The following is a 19270-nucleotide window of genomic DNA, read 5'->3' on the forward strand; positions in this document are numbered from 1 at the left end:
ATTCCCTACTATTACCATCAGGGAAAAAATCCATCAGAACTGTAAATTTGATGTAAAATGTAGCACTTCAAAGCGGTGACAGTTTTCTAGACCGATTTATTTCCCTGACTGCCAGGTATGATTACATGTAAATCACTCCATCTAGAGAGAGAAAATACTTTTTTAAAGGTGGGTATTGAATTATTCCACCATAAGTGCAATTCTGGATATGGCTCCTGCTATCACTGAACTTTAGCAGTAAATCCAAGATCCGAAGCTCCTTTGTCAGTCCTGATACGAACTTTTGCCTGCCATACAGCTCCTGTAAAGAAGTCCTACTTAAATAAGGCTAGGGTTTAACCAGAAGGCACCAACTTTCCATTTAATGCAACAGTCATATGTAAAATTCAGAATGGCACATTAGTCTCAAACTCTTTTAACATTCAAATCAGTGCTGTACATTAATTACGCTGCAGCATAAAATAACTCCAACATATTTGTTGGTGATCAGAAGTCACTGAATAGATCTGTTAGTTTACATTCCATTATAAGCTGGTCCTCCTCCACCTTCAGGTACTACCCAGTTAATGTTCTGACTTGGGTCTTTAATATCACATGTTTTGCAGTGGACACAGTTCTGAGCATTTATCTGCAGCCTTGATCCTTCTCCCGTTTCCAGAGGAACATACTCATAGACTCCTGCAAAAACAAGAAGGGATCTGTCACTTTGCTGAACAACTTCCCCCTGCATGTATACTCTACTTACCAGCAAGTGTAATGAAGGAAGTATATTACTAATGTGACTTAATTTTCTTCCAATATGTTTAACAGTTATTTCATCACAGAAGTACTACTAACATATTTTAAGACCTGCAACTGAACCCCCTTCTGGGAGGAAAATTGGGATAGAATGCTTGGAGTAAGTATTAGGCCAGAAGGTGGACCCTTCCTGAGGTACTCAGTCTTTCATCTTGCAGAAACAGCTGACACACACATTTTTGTTACCTACCTGCTGGACAAAATCTTTGCTCCGGTCCATCGAATAGAGCCAGATTCCTGCTCACAGGGACACTGTCATCTTTGAGAGTTAAATGAGCGGGCTGGTCATGTTCATGGTTGGTACCACTTAAAGCCACAGATGACAAGAGATCAAAACTGATTTTTCCATCAGGCTTTGGGTATTCAATGGGAGTGCAGTCTTTGGCTGGCTTGAGCTGAGCAAAATCTGGTCCTAAATATATTTTTAATAAATTTCAGTATAGAATTACTGTAATTTGCAATTACTCAAGAACAATTTAATGAAGCTGGTTTAATTTCCCTTGTCATCAGAATGAAGTAATTCATAAAGGTAGCCTTTTTCACAAGACAAAAATCTATACCATGTTATACAATGTTTTAAAGTCTTAATTTACATTGTGGTAAGCTAATATGACAACATCTGCTTCAATGCTTTATCATCCATTTCTTTTGTACACTTCAAGGCCTTACCACTGGAGCAGATGTGCACTAGCTGAAACTAAGCAGAAAAGACTGACATAAAAATCTAGTGTCTTCTTCAGGAGATAATGAAATTACCTGGATGTTTTAATGTCCATGGTTCCATTCCTCTCAGTAGCCAGTAAAATATACCTGTATATATCATTCCTCCATACACACCAAGTACGCTATGGCAGGATGGTCGGATGTTTCTCACCGCATACAGCTCTTTCCAGACCCAAGACTTTTTCAGGTTCTCTTCATATTCTTGCACATCAAGTCCTAAGGCAGTACATTACTTGTTAGGTACCTACAGTACATCAAGACTATCCTTGAAATAAAAAATAAATGCTGAATAAAAGCAACTGCTAGCAATAAAATCAGCAAAATGAGAATTTCAGAACTGTAGGCTAGGAATATACTAGACAACACGTTTCAGCCTCTCGAATCAAGAGACCTATTTTGTTGGCAGATTGGAATTGCTCCTTTGTAGCCTCTATTAAATGAGCCACAAGCAGCATTAAATTGTCTCAAACCTCAGCAAAATATAATCTGACAGGTGGCTACACTAGCACCTCTGTGGGAAAATAGCTACTCACTCACAGAATCTGAGTGCTGACCAAGACAGTCTACCTGTGATCCAAAGCCAGGTTTGCAATTCTAATGTCAGGTTCAAAAGCTTTTTCCAAAGAAGTTTTGCAACCAAAGTCCCATTTCAGTAACCAAGGCTGTGGCCCAATGGATAATGCCAGTGCTGGGTAATTTCTCCCTTTGTAATCAGCACATTCATGAGATATATTTGACTGCAAAGTTTGGATTTAAATTCCTTGATTGTATTCTTCACAAATACTACAAAGACATTTCACACTTGACACATCTGCCACAGTGTAGTTAAAGTCAAGTAATTATCTAAAAAAATAATGTTTCTTCAAATGAAAATTATTTGAGAGCTTTCCCTTCACCATTCTCCATTACTACTTTATAGGAATAAATGTTCTAAATAATCAGTCTTAAGTGATGTCTACATATGAAAAGCATGCTTCAGTCCATATTTGCCATAAAGCAAATTCCCGCAAAGAGAAGAAAGCGGGCTGTAGTAGTCCAGTCTTGACAAGACTGAAAAACATCATATAAAACAAATCAAAAAAGAATGGCACACTACCCACCCACAGTGTTTATAGCTTCAGATGGATTCTTAGCATTTTGGCATGCCTAGCTGAAGTTTTAATTGTTCAGCACGCCTTCTGTGTATATGGTGCATTTCAGCTGAATAAGAACTCATTAGGCCTGAATCCACCAGTACAGAGGGGAGATTTCCAAAATAATCATGTGGCACCTGACTACAGTGTCTTATCTCCAGAGTGACTGAAATTCTAATTCTCTCTCCCTTCAGACTTTATTAACAGATTTAAGGGGACAACTAAGGCTTAAACAAATCACTACAAGGTGGTCAGGACCAGGGGATTACTACAATGTGCTTGTATTATGTATAAAATAAAATACACGTAGTCTCAAACTGAAATGACTAAAAGGACTGAATGAAAACAGGATCCTAACAACAGTAAGAGCAAATTTGAAAAATCTCACGCTGTTTTACTTACATTTAATCTATTCCTTTTGTTTTGCCTGTTTCGGCAGGTTTTCAGTAACACTTTCTGAATCATAAAGCACTACTTTTTATTGTGTTTGTAGGAACCCAACTATTCTTGTTTATTTATTCAGGAAACATAAGCTTACTTTTCAGATGGTCATTACAGCTTTTAGCAGCAGGATCAATACTTACGAATAACTGAGCAAATATTAATTTCTTTCTTAAATAATTTAACATTATTGATAGTAAATAAACAATAAAATATATTTTAAACATACCCATTTCATTATTTATTCACACATTTCCAACTAATTGATTCAGCCAGATTAATCAGTGCTGTTAGTTGGTGGTGGTTCTAATTGAACACAAGATAATTACAACTCGAAATACAGTGATCTTACCTATTGTCTTTGATTGGAGATTTTCATTGATTAATTGACTAAAAATGGCTTCTGAAGCCAACATGCCACTTTTCATTGCAGTATGTGTTCCTTTGATTTTGGGAACATTCATGAGTCCAGGACTGCAGCCAATTAATAATCCACCTGGGAAGGTGAGTTTGGGTATTGACTGAAAAGAAAAGAGAAAGAAAGGTGGTTGTTTTATTCTTCTTTGTTAAAGTGAAAATAACATTCTGGAAATTAAACTGGCATAAGGCTTGAGTGTCCTTTCCATTTTCAGACTTGACATGTGCACTCTCTAAAGAGACACCAGTTACTCCACTTATAGAATTTGATATATAGGAAGATATAGGAATAGAGACGCTACTTGTGTTGAGTATGTATGAAAGTGACATTTTCCTTATATCCTCTCTCCACCTGCCTCATCTGCAGCAAAACTCCAGTAGTGTCACCCACTGATGTGGTTTTCCTCCTTCAACCTTAAGTGAATTCTTTAAAATAAAAAACCCAAACCCCCATTTGTTTCCCTGATTTCCACACAGTAAGTTGTTCTCATCTCACTTCACAGTGCTTTTTTCCACAAATCTTTTTTTATGAAATTGCACCATGTTACCATGCCTGTCCCCCTCCTCCTTATTTTAGAAGTTGCTCACAGCCAACCAAGATATTTTGGTGCAAAATCTTCATCTTACTCCCATTCTATAAGCATAACATCATTGAGTATGGTCAATTCACAAACATAACATAGCCAAGATGAATTCCAAATATCAGGTCAATAGAATTAATATACTATGTTATACACCTATATTAACTAAGGAATACCTCAGCTACCAAGGTGATTGAGATTTTAGACTGGGAACAGCTTTAAAATGCAGAATACTGCAGAACTTTGAGCAGAAAACTCTGATCAAATCCCAAGTCACAAATCACTGAGGGTTAAGTTTTGAACATACCCTTCTCCTCCAGAAGTCTTTAGTACTGAGCAACACCTCTTAATCTAGCATCCTGCTTTTATTAAAACTATCTGAAAGGATTCATTTTTCAGTAACCTAAATACTAAACAAAAGTTGAATTTCATGAAAAATGTCAAAAAAATATGTCCCTTGGAATTTAAGATAACCCAAACCAAAAGCTTTGTTTCTTCTGCTTGTTCAAATATTACTTATTTTCTAGTCACCCAGGACTGCTTACTTCTGTATAGTCATATGGCAATCACTAAAAAACTTATATTACACAGCATTTCCTCTGTTTTTTGTGCTATTTGTTTAATCAGAGACGTAGTGATTTGGTTCATAGGGAAGGTAATTCAGGTTGAAAACACAACTACAACTTATTTTCTGGGACAAGAAGTTTTAAGTTCAGCTACATAACACTATTTCAAAGGGACTAAGTATGAAGGATGTTCTCTCTTTGCACAGAAAACAGCCATTCTCTGTTATATACTAGGATTCAATGGTGCAGCATGGACATAAACACAGAAAGACTTCTTGACTGACTCTCTGAATTGCACAGAAAGATGGTGATCAAATACTTTTCTTCTGCAACCACTGTTTCATGTAATATGCACATAGTTACCCAACATACTGCCAAAGAATAAATGAGATTAAAGATGAATCATGTAACACACAAGGTAGCACATACTGCAGCTTTGGTAGTAATTCTCATTATTATGAGTACTATGGCACTTGGTGCCTGCTTTCACAGTCAGTGGAAGAAACACATCATGTTCCTGAGATACAAACACAAAACAAGATTCTTTAGAGAAGGGGAGACACCTGTTCCCTGCAAAGGGTTTCCTGCTGGCAGACAGGAAACCTCATGTTCTTCCTCCCCTTAGATCAGAACTTAAAATCTGTTAAGTGAGCCTAATATTTGACACTTAAATGGGTTGTCAGTATAAAGGTTTTCCCCCCTGATATTCATAGCATACACTGCTCAACAACTGCAACACCTTTTTTTCCACAAAACTCTTAAACCTTTCTTAAACCTGATAAAATAGAGACAAAATAGAGGGTGCATGGGAATTTAAGTGCTTTGTTTTGCAATTTTAATAAACATATGAAATAGCAGCTACAGAGACTAAGTTACTAAACTCCTATCCTTCCTTCCACATACATTCAAAAACATGTGCACTCTGTCTCAACCTTCACTCTGTGCTAAAGACCGAAGATCATGGTCATAAGGTTGTCTATAACAAAAAAGCTGAAGTTGATGGTAACTCTATGCACCTTTTTGATGCAATTCTGTTACCAAAATCAAAAACTGGAGCTACAGAATGACTTACATAAGAAAATATTCCTGGACTACAGTGATACAAATGAGTCAGACTGCTACAGTTATTAATCAAAGCAACACGTGCAAAAGAAGAGCTAATCTTAAAACTCTTCCTAAGTGAATCATCAATAAAGCTTTTTTTTACTGAAGTCATGTATTAAAAAAAGTCTTTTAAAGAGTGACTGCATGATCACCTAGACAAATCCATCTACAGGAAATAAAAAAAAAAACAACACCAACCCACCAAAAAACTAAAAAAGCAAAGCATGCTTTTATATAAGGAACAATGCAAAGTAAGGGACATAATGGTTTAAATCCAGCAAAGATGTCCAAAGATGAGGCAGAGATGTGCAAGATCTGTAGTTCTACTGTGTAACTTAGCACAATGTTTGTAAGTGACTTAAAAAAATACTGTGTTCTTTCAGCTATAGGTTTTGAGTATAAGGAGGGTGCAACTAAAGTCACAATCTGGCTACTTCACCAAAGCCAGAAATTCCATAACTATGTGTGATAGAGAAACCAGTACACAGGGTGGAAAAAGAAACCCCTCTTGCATAAAAGTCTAGATTAAACCATCATATTTTGCATCATATCTGTGTTAATAATGGAGTGGCAATGGTTTTTGAAATAAGTCAGTAACACAGTTGTGTTGCAATGTGATATGACATATTTCCGCTGCAGAGTGGACAAAATCAACGCTCAGATTGATTAAATGTGCAGCATGGGTGTTATCAAGAAGTTGCTTCCTGAACCCACATGACTCACTGCCAGGAATGCACACTGGGGTCAAAGCCTAACTCCACATGACTGTGACAAGTGACGCTGAGATGAAATTCCGCTTGTACTGCAAAAACTGCGTGAAGCCACACTTACACTAAGAAGGGATTCACAAAGGAAAGGCAAAGTAGTCAGAGGGCAGAGTGGCATGGCCCCACACACAGGATGCAGGTCATGAACACTCAGGCTAGTTTTAAGGTCCAAACTGAAAGGACCATCTGGAAGATGGATCTGGGAGTACATAACATACTGCCATACCCTGTGTTTCAAGATGAGAAGCCAACAGGTTGAAAGTACTTTAAAATTGTTAAATATTAACTCCAGACCATTTTTTTTGCTTTTCCAGCCCTTTCAAGTCACCTTAAGACTTGATGAATACACATTCAAAATTTTACCTTTTGCACTACTTAAGTTAACAAAATGAACTAAGTATTCCACCTCCCAAGAAAGCAAAAATTCAAAGTTGTGCATGAAAGAAACTCAAGGTATTTGTACTTGAAGAGGTAAAGATTTACCTGCCAAACTACATTACAATTTCAGCACCATCAGTGACTTAAGGCTCAAGCACTGAAAAGGAGCTCCTTTTGCTGGGATAAACAAGTAATTTGGATGGCCCCACAGGAACAGATCAGTGGTACTACCCTGTCTTCCCCAAGATTCCAGGTAAAACAAAAGATTGTCTGTGGCATCTTTGCTGCTGAACATACTTGACTGCAACATCAATTCCACTTCACTGGCTGCTCATGGCTTGGACAAATACTCCGCTGGATCAAAAAACCCTGTGGATGTCTGGGCCCAGAGAATGCTGGTGAATGGAATTATATCCAGTTGGCAGCCAGTCCCTAGTGGGGTTCCCCAGGGCTCAGTACTGGGGCCAGACCTGGTTAACATCTTTATCAATGACCTTGACAAGGGGACTGAGTGCACCCTCAGTCAGTTTTTGCAGACTGCATAAAGCTGGGTGGGAATGTTGATCTGCTGCAGAGGGATTTGGAAAGAACTGATCCATGGACCAAGGCTGAGTATACTGACATCCAGAAGGCAAAGTGCTGTGTCCTGTCCTTGGGTTACAACAGCCCCATGCAGTACCTTCAGCTTGGGGCAGTGACTGGAAAACTGCCCAGCAAAGGGGACATGGGGAGTCCTGCCAGCTGAACGTGAGCCAGCGTGCACCCAGGGGGCCAAGAAGGCCAATGGCATCCTAGCTTGGATCACAAATAGTGTGGCCAGCAGGACCAGGGCAGTGATTATTCCCCTGTAGCTGGCACTGGTGATACTCTGTCTTGAATCCTTTGACCAGTTTTGGGCCCCTCACAAGACATTGAATTGCTGGAGTGTGTCCAGGGCAGGGCAACAGAGTTCCCCAAGGGCCTGGAGCTCAGGTCATGTGAGGAGCAGCTGAGGGAGCTGGGGGTGTTTAGCCTGGAGCAAAGGAGGCTCAGGGGGGACCTTATTGCTCTCTACAATCACCTGAAAGGAGGGCACACTGAGGTAAGTGTCTCCCAAGTAATAAGTGACAGGAAGAGAGGAAAGGGGCTCAAGTTGTGCCAGAGGAGGTTTAGATTGGATATTAGGAAAAATATCTTCACAGGAAGGGCTGTCAAACACTTGCACAAGCTGCCCAGGGAAGTGGCTGAGTTGCCATCCCTGGATAAGACATATAGATGTGGCACTTAGGGACATGGTTCAGTGGTGGACTAGTTACTGGACTCAATGATGTTAATGGTCTTTTCCAATCTAAATTTTTTGATGATTCTGTATTTCATTTAGAAAGTAAAGTGAGTATGTCAGAAGATTTTCAGTATGACAGAGCCTGTGTCTAGCAAATCTCAGCAGCCAGTACCCACCAAGACAACAAGGTTTTTCTGTCCAGCAAAACATTTGGTGTATCATGCAACCCAAATCTACTGCACTAAATATATGGCCACAGAAACTCAAAGATAAAAACTTAGTGAAAAAAATTACCTGGATACCGCCCTCATTTAACGCTCTGGCACCGTAGGCAATCCTTGTCCCACCCTCCAAAGTAGGCTGTACACTAGGATGGTGCTTCCACCTCTGAAATTCCCTAAATGGATTCAAATAAGGATTCTGATAATCTAAACCAACCTTAAAAAAAGAAAAAAGTGCACATTAATAAGAGATAAGGTATGACATTTCAACAAAAATTTGAAATTAAAACAATTGCATATTGCCACATCAAGTCTTTAAATCTATGTTATTCTAAAGCAACCTCAGGATATTTCTACTTAAAGTACTGCCAAAAATACATTCTATTAATGGTAAAGCAGAAGCAAACCTGAAAATTTGCTGCTACAAGTCTGCTCCCATCCCCACCTGAAATATGGAAAATATTTAATTGCACTGTAACTTCATTTTATCTGTCTTTGGTATAAAAGGGATTAAATTAAGCCTGATTTAGTGTGTGGGATAAGTAGCAAAAGTTGTTTTAAATTTGTATTTCATACCTCTGCCCTAAAAAAGCTGAAAAAAGAGGTAAACAATTATTTTTTGATTGTTATGTCCTTGTGCTCTCATACTTTAAACAGTTCTTCAAATTGTTTAGCAATCAATTATAATTTCCAATTAGGTGAGCCATTATAATAAAGCACAGGGGAGCAATGATGAAAGCAGAAAATTGGGAAAAAAGATTGCTGGTGGGCTGGATGCCCAGAATTCTCATGCATTTGAGAATTTGCCCAAACATATACTCTGCATTTCCCATCTTTAAGATACTCTTCAAAAGAATTCTCTTGCTGATTTTTTCTCTTTTGAGAAAGGGATTATTTCTGGTTCCTGTGAGCTTTATTGGAGATAAGTAACAAAATACATCATGAGTCAGCAGCAATCAAGACTTTGGTATCTGTGGCGGCTCACTGCTTTTAGAGCAGTGCTCACATCAGTGCTGCTGACAAGACAAAATTAATGAACAAGTCTCAAAATAAGGGTAAAACCACCCTACTACAGGAATCATCTCAGACTGAAATAGGTATAAAGGTCAAAGACAAAAAAAGTGATTGTTAGTTCACACAGAAGTTGTTTTTTTTCCTCTCTGGAGAGAATATGGACATTACTGATTACCTGTCATTCTCTGTGAGAATCAGAGCTCTCAGCCCTTCTAAATCAAACAGAATTTGAGTATCTACTGTATGTACTTATTAATTCCAAGGCTGGAAATCTGTACAGGACAAGTGTGTGTGTCTGAGAAAGCTAACAAGCATTTTTCAATGCTTCTTATGGAACAGACAGACAAAAATGGAGTTTTTCTACATACTCTGTAATCCTTCTGAAATCTAGGAGACAGAAGTGTCAGTCCCATGCTGCTGAAAGTCCAATTTGTATGCTTGACTCTTACAACATCTGTGTTCAAGCACGTGCACAGGGTAAATAGTGAATTTTTCATTTTGACTGTAGGTGATAAGAGAATATTTCCAATTCTTGCTCTTCGTATCACCTGGCTGCCAGAATGACACCAGACTACCTCTAGTGATCTCACTGCTTCTGATAAAGTGGTGATAAGCAGGAAGAACCTGCTTGCCCAATTCAGAAAGGCAGTTGCTAGAGAGAGCAATTCCAACAGGGGTAGAGAATACCAAAAACAAAGTGAAGAGCTCAGAAATTAAAGGGGCAATGCTTGTAGCACTGCAGTGCTTCCAGTGTATGTGCTTCTCTCAAAAAGTGGAATTACACATGGCTGACACATGAATTAGGAAATGGAACTGTAGAAATTGCATGTGATTTAGATTTCCAAATTTACAAGATTTTTTTCAACATAGTTTTGATTAGCCATTTGGTTTTGCCGTTACCAAAATTTGCCTGGTTTGCAAAGAAATTACTCATAAGTTTTCTAGTTGGTCTCAATAAATGACAGTGGATTAAAGACAGATTAATATGACAAATTAGCCTTCCCTAATGGGGAATTATGCACTTATGGGGGGCATAAGCACACTCAAGATTGAGAAAGGACTAAATTTGGTCTGTTCCTATTCTTGTATTTACATTTTCTCATTAAAATAGAGAAAAGAAACTGCATAAAATGAAGATCAAACAAGCAAGAATGAAAAAACTAACTTCACTTACCACAAATCCAAGAGCAACTAAAGGCTCACGCTCGTTTAAGTGATAAAGAAAGGATCCTCCATATGTATGTCTGTCTAAAGGCCAGCCTACAGTATGTTCCACTCTTCCTGGTTTCCATTTCTTTTCATCAATAGTCCATAACTGAAATGAAAATAACCAAAAAAATACTTCAGATTGCAAAGTAATGATCTTTCAATATATACTGAAGGACAAACACAATTACATATAGGAAAAACTTAATTCACTCTTATGAGCAATGCAAAAATACCAACTGCTCAGCATAGTTTTTTGGATCACCATTTAAGATGTTCCCAATACCCTTCTTCCTTTAAATGCTGTGTATCAGAAAATGTGACAGACTCCAGTACTACACCCAAAATTTTCATACAACCACAAGATTCCTAATATTACTGACTTTGACAGATGCTTCCGCCACAGAATGCAATGGTTATATTGACTTTTTTGTTTGACAGTATTATTTTTTCATATGATTCTATGAATTATCTTGTGAGCTTTTCAAGGTCAGGACAAAGCAATATACCCAAGTTGATCTAAATATTTTCTGTCAAACGTCTCTGCTGTCTCCTACACATTTCCAGTGCTGCACTGACCCATGGTGAACTCAGAGAAGCATTTTCATGTTTTCAGGAATGAGTCCATTTTCTGCTCATTTCACAAAACCTCTTTGCACCATCGAGGTATGTGCCATGCACTGTCTAATGACAGGAGGGCAGTTGAGTGCCATAAGATCAGCTCAAGCATTGGGGCCCATCAGTAATGTTCCAGTCTAGATTCAAGAGAACATTTTTGAGCAGGACTTCTGATTCCTTCCACTTGCTGTGCTTTGACTCACATCAAACAGCAGCTGTGGAAGGCATGAACTGGATTCCTTCAATGTGAAACTAAAAGACAGTGTCCTAAAAGTCCATCTAAAGCATTCCAATCATGAAAGGACACTCAGTCTATGGGACTAGATCACAGCTAGTCCAAAGTAAAAATAAACCTGAGGTGTGCATAGTACAGATATCAGCTCATCAGCACCAACTACTTCAGATCCACTCCTACTGGACTGTACCATTTGCCAAAGCAGACACAGTCTCATCTGGAAGCAAGGGAACTCTACAGGAAAACTCTTCTTTAATGACAATTTCAGTATTAGACACTGGAACTAAGATTATGTCATATTTACAGAGTGGTTATTCTGTACAGAAGTGTAAACTAATCATGTAACAAACATTTAGTAGCTGTAAGCATATATTAAAGTAATACAGAATATGCTATAGTCAAAACTCTGAACATATTCTAAAATAATAGTGGTCTTTTTCATGAGTGATATTTCCTGAGTATAGAATATTTTAAAAAGGAAACCTCATGCCTATCCCAATTTTATATTGCCCAATGGAGCTTTTATTTTAAAGAAAGGCTCATCCAGAAGGTGCTTCAGAGATCACAATTCATCCATCATCTGAAAGCAGCTCTCCTCTCTCTTTTCCACTAACATCCAGAAAGCCCACAGAGTGCATCTTCTTCCTTCCTCATGTACTAAATCCCCCCAAAACTAGGCAGCACAAATCCCTCTCTCATTTAGTACACATGGAAAACAGATTTCACGAACGACTGTAATTTGAAAATGTTAACAGAGCAGATTCACAGGTATCTCTAGTTATAACAGATACAAGAGAAGCAGCAGCTGAAATGGAACAGTCACGACATTCAGGGAGCATCTGCTCTGATCAGCTTCAGAACAGCAAAGATTCTGAAAGTGTAACTCAAATTCTTTAATTCTTTTGTCTTACACAAATCAGCTAGAAAGCAAACGGAATCTACCTTAAAGTCTTACGGTAATTTCTTTAATTGTTAAAATTATGCAAGTGATACCTCTTTCAATCCAATGCCATAGCTCTGGGGTTGACAATTCTCCCTTAGATTGTATTTTTTGTACAGCTGTTTGGCTAGATGTCCATGACAACCTTCAGCAAAGACTGTGACTTTAGCATGGAGTTCCAAGCCTCTTTCAAAGGTAGCCTGCAAAAAGTACAACATTTCATCAGCAGTTAGGTCTGTGCCACACCAAACTCACAGCAAGAAAATGGAGAGTAATAAAGTGATTTACACTACTTGGTAGCACAGCTCAGAACCTACAAACCATTGCCAATTATGATTCTAGTTCAGTTGTCATTTCCACCTAACCATGATGCACCCCTGAGAAGTCTTGGAAGGAGATTCCAGTAAAGCAGTCCCACAGTGAATGGCTATTCATCACTGAAAATCTTTTGAGATCAGAGGGTACTTATATCAAATCTGCTCATTCACAAGGTGCAAAGGAACCCTGACACAGAATCTTTACCTGTAACCTCACACTTTAATTTTTGCTCATGAAGTCACATTACAATAAAACACTGTGTGTGTGTGCCCCTACACACGTGACATAGACTAGACAAAACTACCATATCTGAAAAACCTGAATCACCCCAGCTCCCAAAAGGACCCACTAATTCAGAATAATGATGTTACTCCAATACAGATTATGTTTAAAAATTTTTTATAACAAAAGAAGCTTAATTTCAGTCAGAAAGTTAAATGCTGAAACAGACAAAGAAAACAAATTTGGATGAAGATCTTCAGCAGTACCAAATTAAACCATCTCAAGGTAAGACAGCATAGGTTCAAAAGAAGCTTTCTGATTTTGTTTTGAATTGTCTCTCAGGGGCAATCTACTTGTAACTTACAAATGAAAATGTTCCCTCTAGTTGAGAATTACATTTAAATAGGAGTCACAGGATTTTGTGAAATCTTTTGTACTCTTTGAATTTCATGTCAATGTGAACATGAACTAATTTTATAAAATACTAAACAAGAATTACCACTTCAGTATATAGTGTCCACTTTGAAGTAGCTTTATATAAAACAAATTAACTACAACTCTATATTCTAAATATTAGAAATTCATTCATTTGAAACACTTCAGTAATGTGACAGAATTGTATTTCATAGTTAACAACCTTCTCCAGTATCAAAACAAGAATCAATGTGCAACTTTCTACAATTCATTTTTACCCACTGTCATTTTTATGTGGTTGGTGCTGATGACAAGGTGAAAATCTACTCATTAACCACAGACTATTTGATTAGGCCCTGTATAAACAAATTGAAGGTATTCTTGCCTTGGAGGTTATACAAACTACATCTATTTACCTGTGCCTTTATGAACTGGAGATAATACCAGCTGACCTAACTGACAGATAAAATACTTGAATTGGATGATAGTGCACTAAAAAAAAAATGCAGTAGAGGCATACTCAGTGTGTACATTAAAGCAGTTGAGACACATTCTCCCAAAACAAATGGGAAAAAAATCAATCTATGTTTTGAGAATGTTAAGAAATACACCTAAAACTGTTCCTTCGTATCTTAGAACAGACCTAAACTCCCAACGAAGCTTCACTACAGCAGAAACTGCACAGGTTACTTGTGCCACCTTCTGGACAAAGCATGCACTGGAAAACGAGAGCATGTCTGTCCCCTACAGCAGATACACAATATTACACTGGAAAAATACATTACTCCTCCACTGTCTCTATTCTCTCAAAGCAAGAACGATTATTTTCTTCTCACTCCCTGCCTTAAATGGGGAAAAATAGCCCACACTTTATGTGAAAGTGAATACCTCTTGGAAACTCTAGGAAACTAGAATGAAACTTTATAAAAAAGAAAGTGAATGTTAAGAAAAAACTTGTACTCCTAATTTATGTAGTCAAATAATTCTGTGTGAAAGTTGTTCCAAGTAACTCTGAGATGCCACATTCTCCCAACATATTATACAAGGAAACAGCACACTTAGGGCAGGTTCTGGATTCCACCAAAAACCAAAAAATCCCAAGTCTGACACTTAGGGCAGGTAGTCACCTTCTGGATGCAGAAACATGACCAACCAGCATAAAGGTATAAAGACTCAAGTGTGTACCTTCTCCCAGCAAGGTAGACAGACTGTCAGCAAGTGCATATCAAGGAAACCAAACCAGCCAGAAGCACACTCTCTTACATGTTGCTAGTTACCAGATGGACTAAAGCTTTCTATTTCACCTTTGGACTTTTTTTCCAGGGGTTCCTGGAGTTCTTTCCCTTGTTCCTAGATTTCACATATGCCAAACACCCTTACATAATCTCCTTCAAGACAACTTTTCTGAAAATGTTTTTTCTACTAATCTTGGAAGAATTTTACAATGTTCTGAGACCAGAACTTTCAGAGGTAATCAAGCCAATTAAATAGAGAGGGAGGACAGGTATTGAATTTTACAACTGTTCTTATGCTGCAGCAAGACTACTGCTGGCAGTAGAAGCAGATGTATCACAATTTCCATAATTAGACCCCTAGTTATGGGGAAGATAGATACTTACTTTAGGTGCTCCATCCTTCTGAATGCCTACATCATTAGTTGCTATCCCTTTCACACTACCATCTTCATGAAAAAGTACCTTTGGAAATATTGAAACAAACAAAAAACACTGTAATGAAACTGTACTTTGAATCTATTCATTGAAAGAAAGAAAACTAAAGCAGAACTTCTAAGCACTATGACTTATAATGGCCAAACTATGACTTCTTTAATGACCAAACATGAAGATTATGTATTTATTCACATACTGTATAATCCATTTCCACTTTGCTAGATCTAAGCCAGGGAATTTAGACAGAGAAACACAGTTTTCACAATATATATCAGTTAAAAAGAATGTTGCATCGGTACATCATCATGACTGCACTGAAGGGGGCTCTAAGGCCACTTTTCATAAACACACACTGATGTCATTAGTACCTCAGCTGCTGCATAGCCTGGATATATCTCAACACCCAAAGCTTCTGCTTGTTCACCCAGCCAACTCACAAGGTGGCCCAGACGTACTATGTAATTTCCATGATTAACCATTGGAAGTCCTAGGCAAAAAAACACACACACACATATAAAATTACTAAGCAAAACACCCAAAGCAGATATTACAGCTACTATCTTCAAGGTAATCTCATGTATTATTGGAGCCATCACCTATGCAGACTGCATCACTCTAACCTATTACATTCTACATATACTTGCTGCACTACACCAAATCAAATTTGTTTTGATTCATGAAGAAGTTCAAAAAGACACAGAGGAAACTCTCTTCTCCCACACTAAACTTTACCTGGAAGAATTGGCACTGGAATTCTAGATGTCTCTGTTAAAATTCCAAATTTGTCTTCAGTTACAGGAGTATTAAGTGGAGCCTACAAAAAATAGAAGTAGAGAGTTATGTTTTCTTAGCCAATCCAACAGAAACAACAAAATCAAATTATCAAACTGGCAGTCAAGTACAGATTTAGTAAAGCACTTCTATAGGAAAGTATCACAAGAGAGAAGATAAAGTACTTTGTGAAGTAGTCATGAAGCAAGAGCCAACACAACCACTGAGGTTAAAAAAAAAATATGGCTTTGCAAATAACATCTATTGTACACAGGCTTGTACTACATCAATATTCTAGACCTTTTTAAAGAAGACAGCTCAACTTGCAGATTTATCACCATAAGGCAAACCAAAGAATTGACAGCTGCTGTGCCATCTCTACAAAAAACTATTGTACAGATCCAGTGAGTCTGTCATTGGTAAGGACCAAACATCTTCCTGCTTGTACACAGGAGCTGGATTTTGCACAAAGGCAGCAAGTGCAGGGCACCCCAGGCTGCACCAGACATGTTGTGTATATGCAGTAGGACTACTACAGAAAAGAGCAAAGCATATCTGTGTAGACAGAAAACTTTTAGCATTGTTGAACTACAGGAAACAGACTAAAAAGAAGGGACCCATTTTTGTTTTGTTCCATCAATGTATTTAAAATGGTACTAATTACTAATGGTACCTGGTACTAACTCATACCAGAATGAGTCAGATACAAAGCTCATCACACTCTAATAACAAACTTTGGTGTTTACATGCTCATACATACCCCTCGCTCTTTCCAGTCTGGAAAGAGTTCTTCTAAGGACCTTGGCTCGAGACAAGCACCAGATAACGTATGTGCACCAATCTGAGAAGCCTTTTCCACCAGACAAACACGCACTTCCTTGCTGTGCTCAGCAGCCAACTGTTTGAGTCGAATGGCTGCAGAAAGGCCTGCAGGGCCTGCTCCAACAATGACAACATCAGCTTCTTCAGCAAATCTTTCCATGTTTACCCCTTCAATAGAAAAGAAATTATAACATAATCCAATCTCCAATTTCTTCCAACCTCTCTCTCACTAAAGCTAAACCCTCACAGTAAGAACAACTGAAAAACCCAAGCAGATACATACTGAAGAAAACTAAATCTTCTTGTGATAATCACTAAATCAAAGCTGCTTGTACATTTTCTTTATGAAAACAAGCATAGTTTCTTCTGATAGCACCAAAGACACTCATTGTGAGACAGCAAGCAAAAATTCCATTTGAAATATTAATACTACTGTATTTAAACACAATTTCCATAAAGAGAAAATACCAGCAACGCATTTTAGTGTCTTTAAAACTCAGCAATGACAATAAGAATAATAATAAAGCAGCTTTTAAAGAATGCAATGTTTTTACCTTCCCATCGTTTGTCTTTGTCCCGAGGATGAATTGTGTAATGTGTAGTTATGCGAGGCACAGAGGCAGTAGAGGCACATCGTGAGACACGCGGTGACAGAAGGCAATCTTTCTTTATCAACTTTAGAGCATGAAAGCACTGACGTGCTGCAAAAACCAGAAACAACTTTGTCAAATCAAGTTTTCCAGATTTCTCGAAATATCAGAGGCACAAGTAGCGTAATAAATATGACTGCTTCCCCCTCCCAAAGGCTACCAGGTGATATGAAGATGAGGAACAATAAACACAGATTTTTTTAATTTTCAAGTTAAGAGAATGCTGTGTAATTTTTTATCAGGGAAAAAAAAAAGCTTCCCCTTTAAGCATTCTTTACTCAGTACACAGGCCAGCCATGCACAGCTGACATAGGATAATATGTGTATACACAGATGAAACATACTTTAAATTCTGATTTCATTTTGAACTTCAAAAGGTGTATTTCAGACTACATTAAAAGTGACCAAACAATGGTAGAAACAGGCCATGCAAGTTTAGCTCTGACATCTCAACACATATTGAGACACACAGCTTGGGCTACTAAAACAAGACAGTTCATCTAAAGTACATGCCATGGTCTGCAGTAAAAGCACAGACTCGAACACAAGTGTGCTTAGCCAAAGCTAGGAACAGCAGATAGAAAACCTTTACCTTTGCTGCAGATAGAGTAATTGCTGGGACAACAAATCAGAATTTCTTTGTAAGCAAATGGATGAAAATAAAGTTTCAAATTATCAAACCAGGACTCTTTTCAGAGGGCTATTACATGTCATCATTTTCCTCTTTTAGAAAGAAATAATACATGCGTGTGATTTGTAATAAAAAACCCTAGTATGGTTAGTATGAAAACTAGTTATAGTTAAAAGACTTGTGAACTAATGCACCTTGACTAGTAATTTTCCTTCCCTAAAAAATTCTCTATTTTCAGGGAAGAAGAATAATAATAACATCATATTTAAAGTGGAGTATTTCTGTACAACTACATAAGTCAAATCACCAACATGCATGACTGAAATGTTTAGCTGAGAATGGCAATCGGCAAGGCCAGCACAAGCATCCTGTGCCATAACCCTGCCTAGTGACAGGACAGAGGTACACAAGGTAGCAAGTATAATCTATGTTGGGTTCCTTAACAGGAATTCTGTACCTAACCAACATTATTATCATACCACCTAATAATTCCTAGTTACCTTTCACCTGCAACCAGACAGGATCTGAGAATAAGTACTCTACAAGGTCGATAACTTAACTTTTAGAATTTTTTATTTGACCATAACTGATCGTACTAAGAAACACACAGCATATTAAAAAAAAAAAAAATCAAACCCCAAACAATAAAAAAAAACAGTTATTTTGCACATATGCAAAAGAAGTGAAACTCTGAAGAACACGTCTGATAATAACAGAGGTGGGTGCAGAGATGGGGCACGCCTGCAAGAACCAAGCGATTCCTAAGGAGAAACTTTGCTCTGCGGCAGCTCTTCAGTACAGCTGTTGGGATGCTGCCTCTACATCTACTTCCCAAGCAAGGACACTCATTCCACTGCTTTATTTCACTCTTCAGAACAGATGACACCTAGCGTCGCTCAGAAAACCCGCCCATCTTTCACGCACCCGGCTGCAGGTGAGTAACCCAGGTCATTGTCACAGAGCTGGGGCTCGGGCAGCGCTCACGCACAGCGCTGTCCTCCCGCCTCCGGGCAGGGGGAGCCGCGGGCAGGGGAGCCGCGGGGTCCCCGCTCGCCGGCCCCGCTCAGGCCCCGACACTGGCGCGACCCAGCCGCGACCTTTGCTCTGCCTCGGCGCCGCGCCAGCCGCCGGCCCCACCCGCCGCGCCGAGCGGCCGCCCCAGCCCGGCCCAGCCCAGCCTACCCCGGGCCCTGCAGCCAGCCCCGGTGCGTTACCTCGGCCAGCGGACGGGCAGCGGTAGAGCAGCATCGCAGCGGCCCCCGGCACTCTCCGCTCCCCGCGACCGTCCTGCGCACACCCCAGCGGCCTCGGCCCCGCCGCGCCTGCGCGCCCGGCCGCGGGTCCGCCCCGTCCCGGCGGCAGGACTACA

The 19270-nt window shown here is 38.9% G+C and overlaps 1 protein-coding gene across 2 annotated transcripts; it reads right to left on the reverse strand.

Annotated features, from left to right (window-relative positions):
• Positions 1-76: 76 nt before the first annotated feature.
• ETFDH (electron transfer flavoprotein dehydrogenase) lies at positions 77-19268 on the reverse strand. 2 transcript variants are annotated; one of them, XM_086891077.1, is made up of 14 exons: positions 19116-19204; positions 17863-17885; positions 17175-17321; positions 16559-16788; positions 15760-15841; positions 15396-15514; positions 14977-15054; positions 12457-12603; positions 10579-10719; positions 8464-8607; positions 3448-3616; positions 1555-1737; positions 989-1210; positions 77-678 (listed from the first exon to the last, which is right to left on the reverse strand). In XM_086891077.1, exons 4-14 carry the CDS (start codon positions 16778-16780, stop codon positions 515-517), a joined length of 1671 nt encoding a protein of 556 aa, XP_086747203.1. In that variant the 5' UTR covers positions 16781-16788; positions 17175-17321; positions 17863-17885; positions 19116-19204; the 3' UTR covers positions 77-514. The 2 variants fall into 2 exon arrangements, with proteins under 2 accessions (XP_086747203.1, XP_086747202.1); XM_086891076.1 differs by lacking the exon at positions 17863-17885 and having other exon boundaries at positions 19116-19268.
• Positions 19269-19270: the final 2 nt, after the last annotated feature.

Source organism: Cyanistes caeruleus, chromosome 5 (assembly GCF_971803275.1).
Source record: "Cyanistes caeruleus chromosome 5, bCyaCae1.hap1.1, whole genome shotgun sequence".
Lineage (NCBI taxonomy): Eukaryota > Metazoa > Chordata > Aves > Passeriformes > Paridae > Cyanistes > Cyanistes caeruleus.